General features: G+C 38.1%; 1 protein-coding gene across 1 annotated transcript in view; it reads left to right on the forward strand.

Annotated features, from left to right (window-relative positions):
- The window catches only part of itga8 (integrin, alpha 8), a 191,894-nt gene that overhangs the window by 108,361 nt on the left and 66,467 nt on the right, over positions 1 to 17,066 (forward strand). Inside the window, exons 14-15 of the mRNA XM_062062941.1 lie at positions 11,480 to 11,525; positions 11,610 to 11,717. Of these exons, the coding sequence (XP_061918925.1) occupies positions 11,480 to 11,525; positions 11,610 to 11,717 (154 nt within the window). The remainder of the gene's footprint in view (positions 1 to 11,479; positions 11,526 to 11,609; positions 11,718 to 17,066) is intronic.

A 17,066-nucleotide genomic window follows, 5' to 3' on the forward strand; every position in this document is an offset into this window, starting at 1 on the left:
CTTCTCCGCCTTCAATCCTTGTTTTGTTCCTGGCTTTGTTATGAATAAATTGAGAATCGTAACGACGCCTTTTAGATTTACTAAGGTCTGACATGTTTAGTAACTTTACCAGTGGCAGTAGCTACACAATAAGAGGGCCTAATTGGTCAAACGGTGGAGGGCGGGGCTTTGAAATGAAAACTATAACAAGATTTCGGGGCTGTAAATCTAATTTTGAAATGAGCGTATCCCGGCTGAACTACCGTTATCAATTATATAGATATTTGAAAAGAACATGATTTATTAATGCCTTTTGACATATCAGGGCCATTTAATGATGACTTGACATGAAATTATTACATATGGCACCTTTAAATGCCGGTGACAGCAGGGGGTTATTTATCAAACCTCGATGTAAATTCGTAAGAGCCGCATGAAACCGGGCAAAGAGCCACGTGTTGGCCAGGCCCGCAAAAAACTAATAACAAACTAAAGTAATTAGAATTGCAGCTATCAATGACTTTAGAAATGGAGTAATCTATCGAATATTTTTAATTAAGATTAATCGAGTAATCGATTCGTCTGTTTTTTCTGCACTACAATGAGCAATTTGCGATTAAATGTTCTTACTTATCTGCAAATTTGAATGACAATAAAGAAAGTCTAAATCTAATCGAATGAAATACTTTTGCAGCGGCCGGGTGAAAACTATATCCACGTATTTAAAGTTCCAGGCAGTCCATGCAGTTCGTATTTGATAAACTACAATTAGTTACACTTATTTAAGGATTAATCGAAGCAACAGAATATAAATAAAAGCTTTTTTAAAAATCTAATTAATTGTTTTAATCGATTAATCATTGTAGCCCTAAAATGACTACGTTACTTGATTAATTATACTAAAAATACATATTTACTAAACATATTTTATGGGATGGGAGAATCAGTCTCTGACTGTTTTGAGCTATTTTCGCCACATTTGTGTAGTATGTAGCAGGATTCAAGAATGGTCCCCAAAGTAGTTGGTATACTAAGAATGAAACACAATAATATGTTTTATACCGCACATTGTCATTGCAAATTGCTTTCATTTGCAATTCAATAGTAGATCCTGAATGAATAAAATGTTACGTTTTAGCTCCAAAGTGTGCATATTCAGTGGAAATAGGCTTGTAAGGAAAACAATGCTATGTTATGCCTAGGAACCACCTGGCGTGCAAAAAAGCTTTAATTAAAGGCACGGAAGTGATATTTAACAAACGTGGTGAAAGCATGCTGAGGGTCATCTATTGAAACAGCATCAAACTCGTTTTAGGGTGAAAGGTCAAAAATGGACAACATTTACCTGCCAGTCAGACAGGAGTACGGATATACAGAGCGACGTGTCAGGATCATCAACGTGTGTGGTGGTGAAGGCTCAGAAGGGTTGTCATCAAGACAAAATTTGTTACAAACTCAGCATTCAAAAAAAGTCCAGATTGGAGTCCAGGAATGATTTTTCTCAGCTGTGCAATGTGGTATAATGTTGCACTTCATATGGGAAGCCAATCTCCCAAAGCACTTGCGTAAATACGCCTCAGAATAGCTTCGAATCCCACACACACACACACACACACACACACACACACACACACACACACACACACACACACACACACACACACACACACACACACACACAAGAATGAAGAAATCCCGAGCATCTCCTCTCAAAGGGCTTTCTTTTCCACTGAGTGTCATTGACCTTTGACCCCGCCTCATCGCAACCGGTCCCCTGCAGCCTCGGAAGGCCGTCGTAGCGTCCCGCCAGTGACAGCTTGACAGTCTGTCTAAACTCTGCGTGAAGGTTGTATTTTCATAGCAAAGATAGACGCCATCGGCTCCAGAGGATCTGTTACCAGGAGAATGGACTGTGTGCTCGCTCGGCCGCACACGCCTTCAGACTCACGGGGCAGGTACTGGTTGAACATTTTATAGCAATCGTCAACCCAGATCTGATTATTAGTAGTCAAGGAGGCCGATAACCGATATTTAGAGCCGATATTCATTTGCACTCAAAAGTTATTTAAACATGAAAGGTATACTTCAGTAGACAGCTGGACAAAGTTTCAATTGTTATTTTTTGTTATTTTTTTAATTTACAGGAAACGTCGGACCAGTAGCGACATGTTGTGGTTAATTTGGTACGAAAAACATCAGGGGATTTCACAAACACCTTTATTATCTGTGTCTCAGAGAAGCATCGACATATGCATTTTTAAAAATGGGGGAAAAATATGGAATTTCTCTACATCACAACATAGGCGCTGATCTACATTTCTGCCAGTGGGTGCTCGAACGGTAAATCGAACGCTACTTTTCAGAGGCTATGTCTACACTAACCCCTTAAACCAGTGGTCCCCAACCACCGGGCCGCGCAAGAAATTAAAAAAACATATTTTTTTTTTGTATTAAATCAAAATAAAAAACACAATATATACATACTGTGTATGTGTATGTCAATATAGATCAATACAGTCTGCAGGGATACAGTCTGTGTCCCCCGGTCCGTGGGACAAAGCGTTGACCGGTCCCCAGCTACAAAAAGGTTGGGGACCACTGCCTTAAACAAATAATTATTTAGCCTAAGCCCTGTTTCAGCCACATTAAACTATCGTTTAAGGTCCCCCTCCTCAGATATTTTTTTACACGGATAAGTGCGCCGTGTATTTCTTGAAACTCCGGCACTTAGCTTTGTATGGACTCATTGATCGTTTACAAACTGAGTTCGGAGACGAAGTGACGCCAGAAAGACCGCGCCCCACACAGGAAGTGACGTCAGAAAGAAGGCGCCACAGCCAGGTTCATAATAAAGCGGTTCCGTAACTCGGAGGTAAACACTGGAAATATGGAGGCGAGTAATCCAGACATGCCCGTGTTTCTCCTTCCGTCTGTACAGACGCTTGTGGAAATCACACATGAATACCTTAAGAGAAAGACGGCAAGAGAACTTTCAAATGTCGAGGTCAGCTGTGATTCTACTTACCGAAAAACATTGTCCATTTGTCGAAGGAGAGTCAACGAGAATGCGGGCTCCCGTGGATGTGATAAAAAAAGGTAGTGTGTGCTTTGTATTACCTAGCTGTCAAGGGAAGACTACGGAAAACGGCGAATGCTTTTGGACTGGCAAAGCAGACTGTATCAGTTATTGTCCGCCATGTATGTTGCGGACTCAACGTCTAGGTCCAGAGTATATAAAGTCACCAAAAACGAATGGACAATGAAGGTGAAGGCAAAAGAGTGAGGAGTGTCCTGACCAGATATCTAGATCCCTAGATTGATTGATGTAAAATGTTCTTTATCACATTGTTTACTTATCCATTAAATATTTGATTAATTTATGATGTCTAGGGTGTGATTCACTACAATAAGGCCCCACAGCACACTGGATTCCAGTTCATTGAAATGCCACAACACTGGATATTGTTCAGATAAGTTCAATTTAATAACTTGCACACAAAGCAACACTGGAGGAGACTATGACGTGCGCATTTTCCGCGCATGCGTATCAGGTCGTGTTGCGCCGGCTGACGGAGGGGCGACGGGGTCTTAAACGACCATTGTGTGTGTGTGGACAAGGATAAGGTTAGGTGGGATTTACCCTGGATAACCTTAGCCGGCTTAGTGTAGAAGGGGCCTGAGCATGTGCGGTTTTTGCTTGGTGGTGAGAAAGAATTTGCCATCAATCCCACGTGGTTGCTCGGGCCCCGAAGCACCCACAGGATCGCCGTCTATGCATCACAATACTTGCACTCTTCTCATTTTTACATCAGTTTATGAATTTAACACATAGTAAGGTTTTCTTTTTAGGAACGTACACGGAAATATTGCGAAAAATTAAATAAAAACATTTCTGGGCTCCTTGTTTTGGGGCGCGAGGGGTTGACTGGAGAATCATTTTTACAAGAACTCAAAAAAATGCCCCTGTCTGGTATCAAAACATACAGTATACAAACCCCGTTTCCATATGAGTTGGGAAATTGTGTTAGATGTAATTATAAACGGAATACAATGATTTGCAAATCATTTTCAACCCATATTCAATTGAATGCACTACAAAGACAAGATGTTTGATGTTCAAACTCATAAACTTTTTTTTTTCTTTTGCAAATAATAATTAACTTAGAATTTCATGGCTGCAACACGTGCCAAAGTAGTTGGGAAAGGGCATGTTCACCACTGTGTTACATGACACTCAGTAAATGTTTGGGAACTGAGGAGACACATTTTTTAAGCTTCTCAAGTGGAATTCTTTCCCATTCTTGCTTGATGTACAGCTTAAGTTGTTCAACAGTCCGGGGTCTCCGTTGTGGTATTTTAGGCTTCATAATGCGCCCCACATTTTCAATGGGAGACAGGTCTGGACTACAGGCAGGCCAGTCTAGTACCCGCACTCTTTTACTATGAAGCCACGTTGATGTAACACGTGGCTTGGCATTGTCTTACTGAAATAAGCAGGGGCGTCCATGGTAACGTTGCTTGGATGGCAACATATGTTGCTCCAAAACCTGTATGTACCTTTCAGCATTAATGGCGCCTTCACAGATGTGTAAGTTACCCATGTCTTGGGCACTAATACACCCCCATACCATCACAGATGCTGGCTTTTCAACTTTGCGCCTATAACAATCCGGATGGTTCTTTTCCTCTTTGGTCCGGAGGACACGACGTCCACAGTTTCCAAAAACAATTTGAAATGTGGACTCGTCAGACCACAGAACACTTTTCCACTTTGTATCAGTCCATCCTAGATGAGCTCAGGCCCAGCGAAGCCGACAGCCTTTCTGGGTGTTGTTGATAAACGTTTTTCGCCTTGCATAGGAGAGTTTTAACTTGCACTTACAGATGTAGCGACCAACTATAATTACTGACAGTGGGTTTCTGAAGTGTTCCTGAGCCCATGTGGTTATATCTTTTACACACTGATGTCGCTTGTTGATGCAGTACAGCCTGAGGGATGGAAGGTCACGGGCTTAGCTGCTTACGTGCAGTGATTTCTCCAGATTCTCTGAACCCTTTGATGATATTACGGAGCGTAGATGGTGAAATCCCTAAATTCCTTGCAATAGCTGGTTGAGAAAGATTTTTCTTAAACTGTTCAACAATTTGCTCACGCATTTGTTGACAAAGTGGTGACTCTCGCCCCATCCTTGTTTGTGAATGACTGAGCATTTCATGGAATCTACTTTTATACCCAATCATGGCAGCCACATGTTCCCAATTTGCCTGTTCACCTGTGGGATGTTCCAAATAAGTGTTTGATGAGCATTCCTCAACTTTATCAGTATTTATTGCCACCTTTCCCAACTTCTTTGTCACGTGTTGCTGGCATCAAATTCTAAAGTTAATGATTATTTTCAAAAAAAAAAAAGTTTATCAGTTTGAACATCAAATATGTTGTTTTTGTAGCATATTCAACTGAATATGGGTTGAAAATGATCTGCAAATCATTGTATTCCGTTTATATTTACATCCAACACAATTTCCCAACTCATATGGAAACGGGGTTTGTATATAGGGAGAATTATTGACAATGAGAGTTATTTCATTCTTAAATGAATACAAAAAATTGGTGAACTGGTGCTTGAGCAGTGGTTAATACTATCTACTTCACTATTTATTTATTTTTCTTCTCAATACTAAATACTGAATAAAAAAGGGGCTGATACATATGTATGCCAAAATGCCAAATATTGGCTCCAAATAATCGGCCCAGCAGATAATCGGTCGGCCTATACTTGAATCCTATGAGAAAGAAAACAATAACGATACAAAGACAAAAAATACAGCACAACAAACATGATTGGGCAACACAAAAGAACAACTCCCCTTAAGCAAGCGGAAGTGTAACACTGTCAAAATAAAAAAAAAGTACATTCTATTTTACATTCTTAATATCTTAGGATCACTTTAGCTGCTGGTTGAAGTAGTTGACAAATGTCATGTATTTCCTACTTGGAGAGTTGAAAACAGCCAGAGGGACACAGGAATTTAGACATGGGACCAAGGTGGTTCCATCTGGCGAAAGCACACTTAGCTCCTGATGGCTTTCACAGATTGAGGCCCAGTGAAGGCCAATAAAATTTCACCGTGCCGCTCCCCCCACTATATACCCCCTTCTCCGTACCTCTTCCGAGTGCCCCACAAAGCCACATCTTGAGGTCCTTTCTTGTCACAGCCGCACATAAGCGGAACGGGGCACCACAGGGGAGATGAGGGACAGGGCCTAAATGTTTAATGTTGTGGTTTCAGCCAAAGGCAGAAACAGATGTGTCACTCTCAGATTGAATTAGTCCTCCTTTTTAAATATGCAGAGAAGGACAGACACAACAAAGGGCGACTGTGTGAGAAAACAAACTACACTAATGGCCATCCTGTTAGGTTAGCCACTTTACACCTGTGACGGCTGCAAACAGCCCTATGTTTTCATAATAAGCATTATAACGTCGAAATCTGTGAAGTTGGTCGACATGCACGCTCCTTACATGTTCCATGTACTGCAGGCATACACTACCGTTCAAAAGTTTGGGGTCACCCAAACAATTTTGTGGAATAGCCTTCATTTCTAAGAACAAGAATAGACTGTCGAGTTTCAGATGAAAGTTCTCTTTTTCTGGCCATTTTGAGCGTTTAATTGACCCCACAAAGGTGATGCTCCAGAAACTCAATCTGCTCAAAGGAAGGTCAGTTTTGTAGCTTCTGTAACGAGCTAAAGTGTTTTCAGATGTGTGAACATGATTGCACAAGGGTTTTCTAATCATCAATTAGCCTTCTGAGCCAATGAGCAAACACATTGTACCATTAGAACACTGGAGTGATAGTTGCTGGAAATGGGCCTCTATACACCTATGTAGATATTGCACCAAAAAACAGACATTTGCAACTAGAATAGTCATTTACCACATTAGCAATGTATAGAGTGTATTTCTTTAAAGTTAAGACTAGTTTAAAGTTATCTTCATTGAAAAGTACAGTGCTTTTCCTTCAAAAATAAGGACATTTCAATGTGACCCCAAACTTTTGAACGGTAGTGTACGTGATTCAAAACAATAATGGTCCATCACAGCTTTTTTAGTTCAATTTGTAATTAACTTACCTGCTGCTAAACAAAAGTTGTTAAAAAAAACTGGTTGCTCAAACTGTTCAGTTCAGTTTCAGATTCAGTTTATTTCAAACATGCATACAATACAATGTAATTCATCACATATTTCCAGTGGTTTCATTACAGCACGTCCGAAAAGGAGTAGGAAAATCAGGGCTTATTTAATCCTACCCCTTTTCATACCATAGCAATTTTATCCAATGTCCTTGTTCTCTGAGATAGTTAAAGTTAAAGTACCAATGATTGTCTCACACACACACAAGGTGTGGCGAAATTATTCTCCGCATTTGACCCATCACCATTGATCACCCCCTGGGTGGTGAGGGGAGCAGTGAGCAGCATCAGTGGCCGCGCCCGGAATAATTTTTGGTGATTTAACCCCCAATTCCAACCCTTGATGCTGAGTGCCAAGCAGGGAGGTAATGGGACCCATTTTTATAGTCTTTGGTATGACTCGGCCGGGGTTTGAACTCACAACCTACCGATAGGGCGGACACTCTAACCACTAGGCCACTGAGTAGGTAGAGTAGACACACATTTACTCAAGTAAATGTGCTATTACTTTAAAACAATGATTCTCAATAACTTCTGTCTTGCCCACCTATCAGAACATATTCCACAACCCCCCTGAATTCATTACTATTGAACTTGATAATATTTATTTATATTTTTATCTGTACAACGCACTGTTACATTCTTCATATATGCTGCTGATGACTCCTTTTTATTTTCATTCCTGCTGACACAAACTTTACATCTCATCTCTTTGCTTGTATGTATAGTATGTGTAGTATGTAGCAATGTGTTCCTGTGTACTTAATACTTCTACTGGGTTCCTGTGTACTTACTACTCCTACTGGGTTTTTGTGGACTTACTACATTTACTGGGTTCCTGTGTACTGACTACTTCTACAGGGTTCCTGTGAACTTACTACTTACACCCTCATTTGTACACTCTCGTTTGTATTAACATTGATATTAGACATGTGGGCCCATAGATATAAATGCCATTAAAGGCCTACTGAAATGATTTTTTTTTATTTAAACGGGGATAGCAGATCTATTCTATGTGTCATACTTGATCATTTCGCGATATTGCCATATTTTTGCTGAAAGGATTTCGTATAGAACAACGACGATAAAGATCGCAACTTTTGGTATCTGATAAAAAAAGGCTTGCCCCTACCGGAAGTAGCGTGACGTAGTCAATTGAACATATACGCAAAGTTCCCTATTGTTTACAATGATGGCCGCATGAAGTGAGAGAGATTCGGACCGAGAAAATTTCCCCATTAATTTGAGCGAGGATGAAAGATTTGTGGATGAGTAAAGTGCAAGTGAAGGACTAGTGGGGAGTTGAAGCTATTCAGATAGGGAAGATGCTGTGAGAGCCGGGGGTGACCTGATATTCAGCTGGGAATGACTACAACAGTAAATAAACACAAGACATATATATACTCTATTAGCCACAACACAACCAGGCTTATATTTAATATGCCACAAATTAAAATTAATAGCTAGCTCCTAGCTCCTCTGCTAGCTCCTAGCTCCATAGAACGCGCCAATACAATTCAAACACCTGATCAACACACACAATCACTCAGCCCAAAAGACCGTTCACCTAACCCAAGGTTCATAAAGCTTATATATTTTTAAAAAGTTACGTACGTGACGCGCACATACGGTCAAGCTATCAAATGTTTAGCAGCCAAGGCTGCATACTCACGGTACCTGGTATTCAGCTGGGAATGACTAAAACAGTAAATAGACACAAGACATATATTTACTCTATTAGCCACAACACAACCAGGCTTATATTTAATATGACACAAATTAATCCTGCATAAAAACACCTACGTCTTTGTTATGCTAACTCCTAGCTCCTATGCTAGCTCCTAGCTCCATAGAACACGCCAATACAATTCAAACACCTGATCAACACACACAATCACTCAGCCCAAAAGACCGTTCACCTAACCCAAGGTTCATAAAGCTTATATATTTTAAAAAAGTTACGTACATTAGCAAAAAAAAAAGTTGCGCACATACGGTCAAGCGATCAAATGTTTAGAAGCCAAAGCTGCATACTCACGGTAGCACGTCTGCGTCTTTGTCATCCAAATCAAAGTAATCCTGGTAAGAGTCTGTGTTGTCCCAGTTCTCTACAGGCGTCTGTGTATCGAAGTCAAAAGTCCTCCTGGTTAGAGTCTCTGTTATCCGAGTTCTTCCATCTTGACTGCATCTTTCGGGAATGTAAACAAAGACGCGCCGGCTGTGTACTGTTGTTGCTGACTTCGTTCGAAAAATACGTCCGTTTCGCACCGACAACTTTCTTCTTTGCTTGCTCAGCTTCTTTCTCCATAATACAATGAACATAATTGCAACAGATTCACGAACACAGATGTCCAGAATACTGTGGAATTATGAAATGAAAACAGAGCTTTTTCGTATTGGCTTCAATGTGGAAGGCATACCCGTGTTCCCCGGGCTACGTCACGCGCATACGTCATCCTCAGAGGCGTTTCGAACCGGAAGTTTAGCGGCAAATTTAAAATGTCACTTTATAAGTTAACCCGGCCGTATTGGCATGTGTTATAATGTTAAGATTTCATCATTGATATATAAACTATCAGACTGCGTGGTCGCTAGTAGTGGGTTTCAGTAGGCCTTTAATGTAGCAAGCTACTTTTGCCGTGTAGCTTGTAGTGTAGCTCGTTACAAGTCTCCCGGGATAGCTTCCCCTGTAGCTTCGCTACATTTAATCAAGAGTAATTTGTAGCTTAGCTTACTACATTTTCCAAGTAGCTTGCCCAACACTGCCTATATGGTTAGCTGCCTCTTACTAGCAGTGTTTTACTATTTTACAACTCACAGAAAAGGGAAATAAGTGTGTTCTTTTCTCACATAAGGTTTGTGAATAAGTCCATTCCTGACAGTTAATGATAATTAGGTTAGGGTTTTTCTTACCCACAATTGTTCTCTGTTTGACTAATTTCACTTAATCAAGGCTTTTTTACATTCCACGCTACAAAATACAACAAGTGTGCTGATATGATATGGTATCAATATCAGCATTAGCCAATACCCCAGGCTCTAATATCAGAGGCAGCTTTATTGGCCACGCATGTTTAACATCGGTATTGTATCGGAAGTGACACCCTAAAGTGTTCGATTCAAGAACTCCTTCAGTCCGCATTCCATCAAGCTGTATAATAACTTGCCATACAGCAAAAGATGATATCTGTCTATTACCTGACCGCTTCTATGTTAGCTACCTCTCTTTGTTTATAATGTATATTTTCTGCTGGATCTACTCTCTATTTTATGCTGCCCTTTTTTTGCTGCAGCTGTTACATATACTGTAATATTGTACATGGTAATTGGGATTTGTTATATATTGTATATATTATATAAAAAATATGATATAATATATCAGTATATGTTATATACTGTATATATAATATGTAAATATTACATATATGTTATATTTTATATTGCTACTATGGTACATTGTAGTCTACTTTATACCTTTTGTTTTCGCCCTCTTTTTGTGCCCGTGTGTGCATTATCCTATCCATCCTTACTCTTTCCATTTTTTGTAACTGAGCTACTGTGTGGAACAATTACCCTTGTGGAAACTATTGTTTTTTATCTGTTTTTTGGACATTTTATACACCAATCCGTTGTCAAGAGTAATACCGCCACACTTAAATTGATACCTATTAAATACATATAAAACAAATATTGAAAATTACAAAAGCATGCATTTATCATCATTTACTAACTACATTTCAGTTGCAATTATTGTGATTTTACAACTTAGTGTTTTATCAGTTTTTTCAATAGCGTCATTATTTGTGTTTTTTTACAATTAAACCATTAGTGATTGTCTATGAAAATCATTTATTAGCATGAATTACAGGTCTTTCTCTCGTTAACTTAGTTTGGCGGCGTCCTGTATCGATGAATTCCCCTTTTTACAATTGACAGATTCTTTTAATCAGTTTATGTGTCCCTCACAACCACAGGAATCAAATACTGGCTTTTTGAGAGCCAATTTAATAATGCATGTTCTTTCCAAAAGCGATTACAACACAAATAGATTCTTCCATGCAGTTGTTTCTTTGTTGTGCAACCTGCGTTGTTGCTTAGCTCCTTCATGCTTGAGGGAAAATACAAACCCGCACAAGGAAATGTTCAGTGTCTGAGTTCAGTCCAGGGTGGCTGGTGTGTCAAAAAGGAAAGAATAATAGCGGCAACTCACACTGTGTTCTTGTGTGTTACATGTAAACATGACAAGTGTGACATCTTTCAAATCTATAACATCTGTGGCCCTCTGTTTCCTCTCTGCCACTGCAGACCTGATCGTTGGATCATTTGGAGCAGGCGAGGTGTCTGTGTACAGGTAATGCACAAAAGTCTTACTGCCCAAAAATAGCCTCCATTCCTTGTTACATTCAAGCGTTATATGTGGTAAATATTTGTGCAGGGCTCGAGCCGTTGTGTCTGTGGATGCTGAAATGATCCTGACGCCAAGGATCCTTAATCCTGATGACCGACAGTGTCGTCTGCCACAAACTGACGCCTTCGTGACTTGGTAAGACATTCTTGCTAATACCAATTCTGAATTGTAAAAATTGGGAAAGTGGAGCATTTCTGACCTCCATCTCAGTACAACACATATGAACGCAATATACAGCATCATCATACAGCCCAGTTTCCCGAGGTAAAGGGATCATGTTCTGCTTTAGAATGTTGTAATTCAATGAGCTACAGCTTCCTAGTGTCGGCAGCACTCATGCACCCCCAGACCATGATGCTACCGCCGCCATGCTTGACTGTAGACGCGACACTGATTCTTGTGTTTCTAGCCATTACGCAATATGGATGTGTGTTGACTTATTCTATACACTGACTGCTCTACAGGGGTTTGTACGCTCTACTTTTCATTAGGGATGTCCGATAATGGCTTTTTTGCCGATATCCGATATTCCGATATTGTCCAACTCTTAATTACCGATACCGATATCAACCGATACCGATATATACAGTCGTGGAATTAACACATTATTATGCCTAATTTGGACAACCAGGTATGGTGAAGATAAGGTCCTTTTAAAAAAATAAATAAATAAATAAGATGAATAAATTAAAAACATTTTCTTGAATAAAAAAGAAAGTAAAACAATATAAAAACAGTTACATAGAAACTAGTAATTAATGAAAATGAGTAAAATTAACTGTGAAAGGTTAGTACTATTAGTGGACCAGCAGCACGCACAATCATGTGTGCTTACGGACTGTATCCCTTGCAGACTGTATTGATATATGTATTGATATATAATGTAGGAACCAGAAATATTAATAACAGAAAGAAACAACCCTTTTGTGTGAATGAGTGTGAATGGGGGAGGGAGGTTTTTTTGGGTTGGTGCACTAATTGTAAGTGTATCTTGTGTTTTTTATGTTGATTTAATAAATACAATTAAAAAAAAAATTAAATTAAAACCAACAACCCGATACCGATAATAAAAAAAACGATACCGATAATTTCCGATATTACATTTTAAAGCATTTATCAGATTTTCATGATTACATTTTTGACAAGAATGCTTGCAAAAATTTTGCCACGATTTTTGTATACCATGTCGCTTATCTTGCAAACTTCTTTACAGAATTTGAGTAAAACTCATATAATACTTTCATTTCCCAAGCAAAGAATGCCATGCGCTGATGACTGATTTTTTTCACTCCAAAATTAGCCATCATGGAGCCAAAGAAAGTGATAAAGAAAGTGAGAAACTAAATCAAATATAAGAAATAACTTTTAGCAAAATATGAAAGTGGTGTCAGCGTTGCTCTCGCCTCCACCCTCTCCTCTTTTCGACATCTTCACCAACACTAGTCTTTAAAAAAGGTCAAAGTGATGTTATGTGATCATTTATCATTTAATTCGTCATTTACATGCATTTTGCATAGTTTTTGTCATGTATTACCATAACTATCTCTATTAGTTTATTAGGTTTTGGGTGTTTGGAAGGGATTGATTGGCTTTACATTATTTCTTATGCAAAAAAATTGCTCCAGTTTTAGTCTGACATTTTGACACGGATTACCGCTTTTTATCCAAGTGATTTCTACAGTATTGTTCTTTAAGAAGATGTAGGGCCTGATCTACTAAAGCACAAATGTCGAACGAAAGGCCCGGGGGACAGATTTGGCCTACCACATAATTTTATATGGCCAGTGAAAGCCTGGAAATAATATGTGTCAAGTACTTATCTTCTCTTACTAAATGCATTTGTGCTACCCTTTTTGACAGAAAAAAAACACATGTACTGCATGCAATTGCTTATATTTTTATTCAATATTATCTTATAATGTAAGAAATTGTATATTAGTATATTATATATATTACAATGTATATTACATTACATTTCCTTCTTAAAATAAAAATAGAAATTCAAATATCTGCTCTACTTGTTTATGAATCTGAAATAATAATGTTGCTCATTAGGGGTGTGGGGAAAAATTGATTGGAATTTGAATCGCGATTCTCACGTTGTGCGATTCAGAATTGATTCTCATTTTTAAAAAATCGATTTTTTTTTAATTTTTGTTATTTATCTAAAAAAAAAAAAACATTTTATTTTTTTATTTTTTATTAATCAATCCAACAAAACAATACACAGCAATACCATAACAATGCAATCCAATTCCAAAACCAAACCCGACCCAGCAACACTCAGAACTGCAATAAACAGAGCAATTGTGAGGAGACACAAACACGACACAGAACAAACCAAAAGTAGTGAAACAAAATGAATATTATCAACAACAGTATCAATATTAGTTACAATTTCAACATAGCAGTGATTAAAAATCCCTCATTGCCATTATCATTAGACATTTATAAAAAATACAAAAAATGAACAATAGTGTCACAGTGGCTTACACTTGCATCGCATCTCATAAGCTGACAACACACTGTGTCCAATATTTTCACAAAGATAAAATAAGTCATATTTTTGGTTCATTTAATAGTTAAAACAAATTTACATTATTGCAATCAGTTGATAAAACATTGTCCTTTACAATTATAAAAGCTTTTTACAAAAATCTACTACTCTGCTTGCATGTCAGCAGACTAGGGTAGATCCTGCTGAAATCCTATGTATTGAATGAATAGAGAATCCTTTTGAATCAGGAAAAAATCGTTTAAGGAATCGAGAATCGTGTTGAATTGAAAAAAAAAAAAATCGATTTTGGATCGAATCGTGACCCCAAGAATCGATATTGAATCGAATCGTGGGACACCCAAAGATTCACAGCCCTATTGCTCATGTTCATAATGTAATGTTAGTTACACATCAACGGACCCTTCAAAGTGATTGCTGTCACAGAAACATGGATTGATGATACAAAAGGAATAGATTTTGATCTGGAAGGATATGAACTAAACTACATCAACAGAACCAACAAAAATGGAGGAGGAGTAGCTGTGTACGTGATGAAGAACCTGAACTACAAAGTGGTAAAAAACATGTCATTTGCTATAGATAATATCTTAGAATGTATAACCATTGAAATATGTCAGGAAAAAAGCAAAAACATATTCATCAGTTGTATATATAGATCACCTAAGTCAAGTATAGAAACATTATTGTGATTACTTATGGAGTATTTTGTGAATAAATTGAGAACAGGAAGTGAAAAAAACTTTTAGCAACTGGTATGTAAAGGAAAAGAGGTAGGATTAAATAAGCTCTGCTTCTTCCTACTCCTTTTCAAACATGTTGAAAAGAGAAACTGGAAATTGTGATGTATCATGTTGTATGCATGCATGTTCGAAATAAACTCAAACTCAAACAGTGAATGAAGTTAGATTGGAATGTAGTTCGATAATAATCTATAATATAATATATATAATCTATAATAATCATAAGATATTAGTTTAATGTTTCCTAATAATGCAACAAATATTACATTATCATACATTGCAAACTTGTTTGTTAAAATAGGAATAAATATCTGATTGACTTATGATTTTAAAGCTAGTTATCCATTACTTTGCACATTGTCAAAATGACAATACATTTTAGAGTAAAATAAATGAACTGGCTGTTCAGTCACCAGAATTTTACCATTAAAAAACTGTGATATCGCTTACAGTAATACACTGTAAAAACAACCGCAACCATAGATTTTACTATAACAAGCCGCTCAGTCACCAGAATTTTACTGTAAAAAACAGTGGCGCCGTTTTTCTATTTACAGTAACACAGTAAAAATAACAACAACCATAGGTTTTACAAATAAAAACCTGGCCACTCTGTCTTCAGAATTTTACACTAAAAAAACAGTGGTACCATTTTTCCATATACAGTAATATGCTGTAAAAACAAAAAAACAAACAAAAAACACCATAAATTTTACGATAAAATGACGGGGTCTGAGCTGTCAGTCTACGGAGTACGTCAACAAATATACAATGATCACAATACTGTATAATAATATCAAGAGGTGAATCCTTATACATTATATTCATGTATTACTCACTGTTACAAGCGGCCCTCTGAGGGCAGCCATAACTGCGACGTGGCCCTCAGTGAAAAGGAGTTTGACACCCCTGTTAAGGATTACACCTCTTACACGAGCTAAATAGAAAGCATTTAGCACGTCTGTCTTCGTGTACAGATGTGTGCTGATTATTAGAACGGCCACAATACTGGGAGGAGGGGATGCAGATATAATCATTTAGCACTCGCAATTTGATTTGTCAAACCTGAAATTGTTTTGCGGTCGCTGTTTTGCATCGGCATTTAGCACGTTTGAAAGTTACGTGCAAAGTGGCACAGTTACGCACAAATGTCTGTGAGACAGGAGGGGATTGTTCTGCAAAGACAGACGATAGAGAGAGACTGCTCTGTCTGGGTGTGTGTCAACATAGTTTGACTGTCAGAAGTAAGAATAATAGACAAATCGCCTATTCAGTACAGACATTTATATAATTTATATAGCGTGGTCATCCCCACTTTTGCACTTGTTATAAATAATACAGTACATGCATTTTTATAGTTTGCACACACTATTTAGCACTTGTTATTTGGGTCTTAGTTATCAGGCCCACACAGTACAGTATTAAAAAAAATGCTGAAATGTACTCACTTGTGAGAGATACTGTACTTGCACGCTAACACCGTGTAAAACTATTTCGCAACAATGTTTTTATTAAAACACAGCCAATTAATGGTGTCAATCTTTGGGCACCTCATGATTTGATTTGACTCCGATTCTTGGGGTGACAATTCGATTCAGAATTGATTCTTGATTCTACACGATTCTCGTAATATATTATTTGGTATTTAAATTATAATAGAACCTTTTCAAAACAAGTTACAAAAGTTTTTCTTGGCTGCTGACGTATGACTTGTGGCCTGAAAAACGTATTTAAAAAAATCTATTTTTAAAATGTTATTTAAAATCACAGAAGCTTAATGAATCTAATAAAATAAAATACAGCCACCCCAACTCCAACCCAATCCTATCTTTACAATACTTAGAATATACATTTGCAAAGCAATTGAGAAGACATACAAATACAATACTTATTTGTCATGTTGTGTTGTTATTCTCATAGTTTTTTTGTTTACTTCCGTTTGTGGGATAAGTTGATTGGCAACACTAAATTGGCCCTAGTGTGTGAATGTTGTCTGTCTATCTGTGTTGGCCCTGTGATGAGGTGGCGACTTGTCCAGGGTGTACCCCGCCTTCCGCCCGAATGCAGCTGAGATAGGCTCCAGCGACCCCCCGCCACCTCAAAAAGGGACAAGCGGTAGAAAATGGATGGATGAGTGTAGCGCTCCTTGCCTTCCTTTGCTTACGTTCTCATTGCTAGGAGCGCTTGAGCTTACACACCGGTTCCTGTTTGTTGATTAGTATCTAA

Source organism: Entelurus aequoreus, linkage group LG11 (assembly GCF_033978785.1).
Source record: "Entelurus aequoreus isolate RoL-2023_Sb linkage group LG11, RoL_Eaeq_v1.1, whole genome shotgun sequence".
In the NCBI taxonomy this organism is placed as follows: domain Eukaryota; kingdom Metazoa; phylum Chordata; class Actinopteri; order Syngnathiformes; family Syngnathidae; genus Entelurus; species Entelurus aequoreus.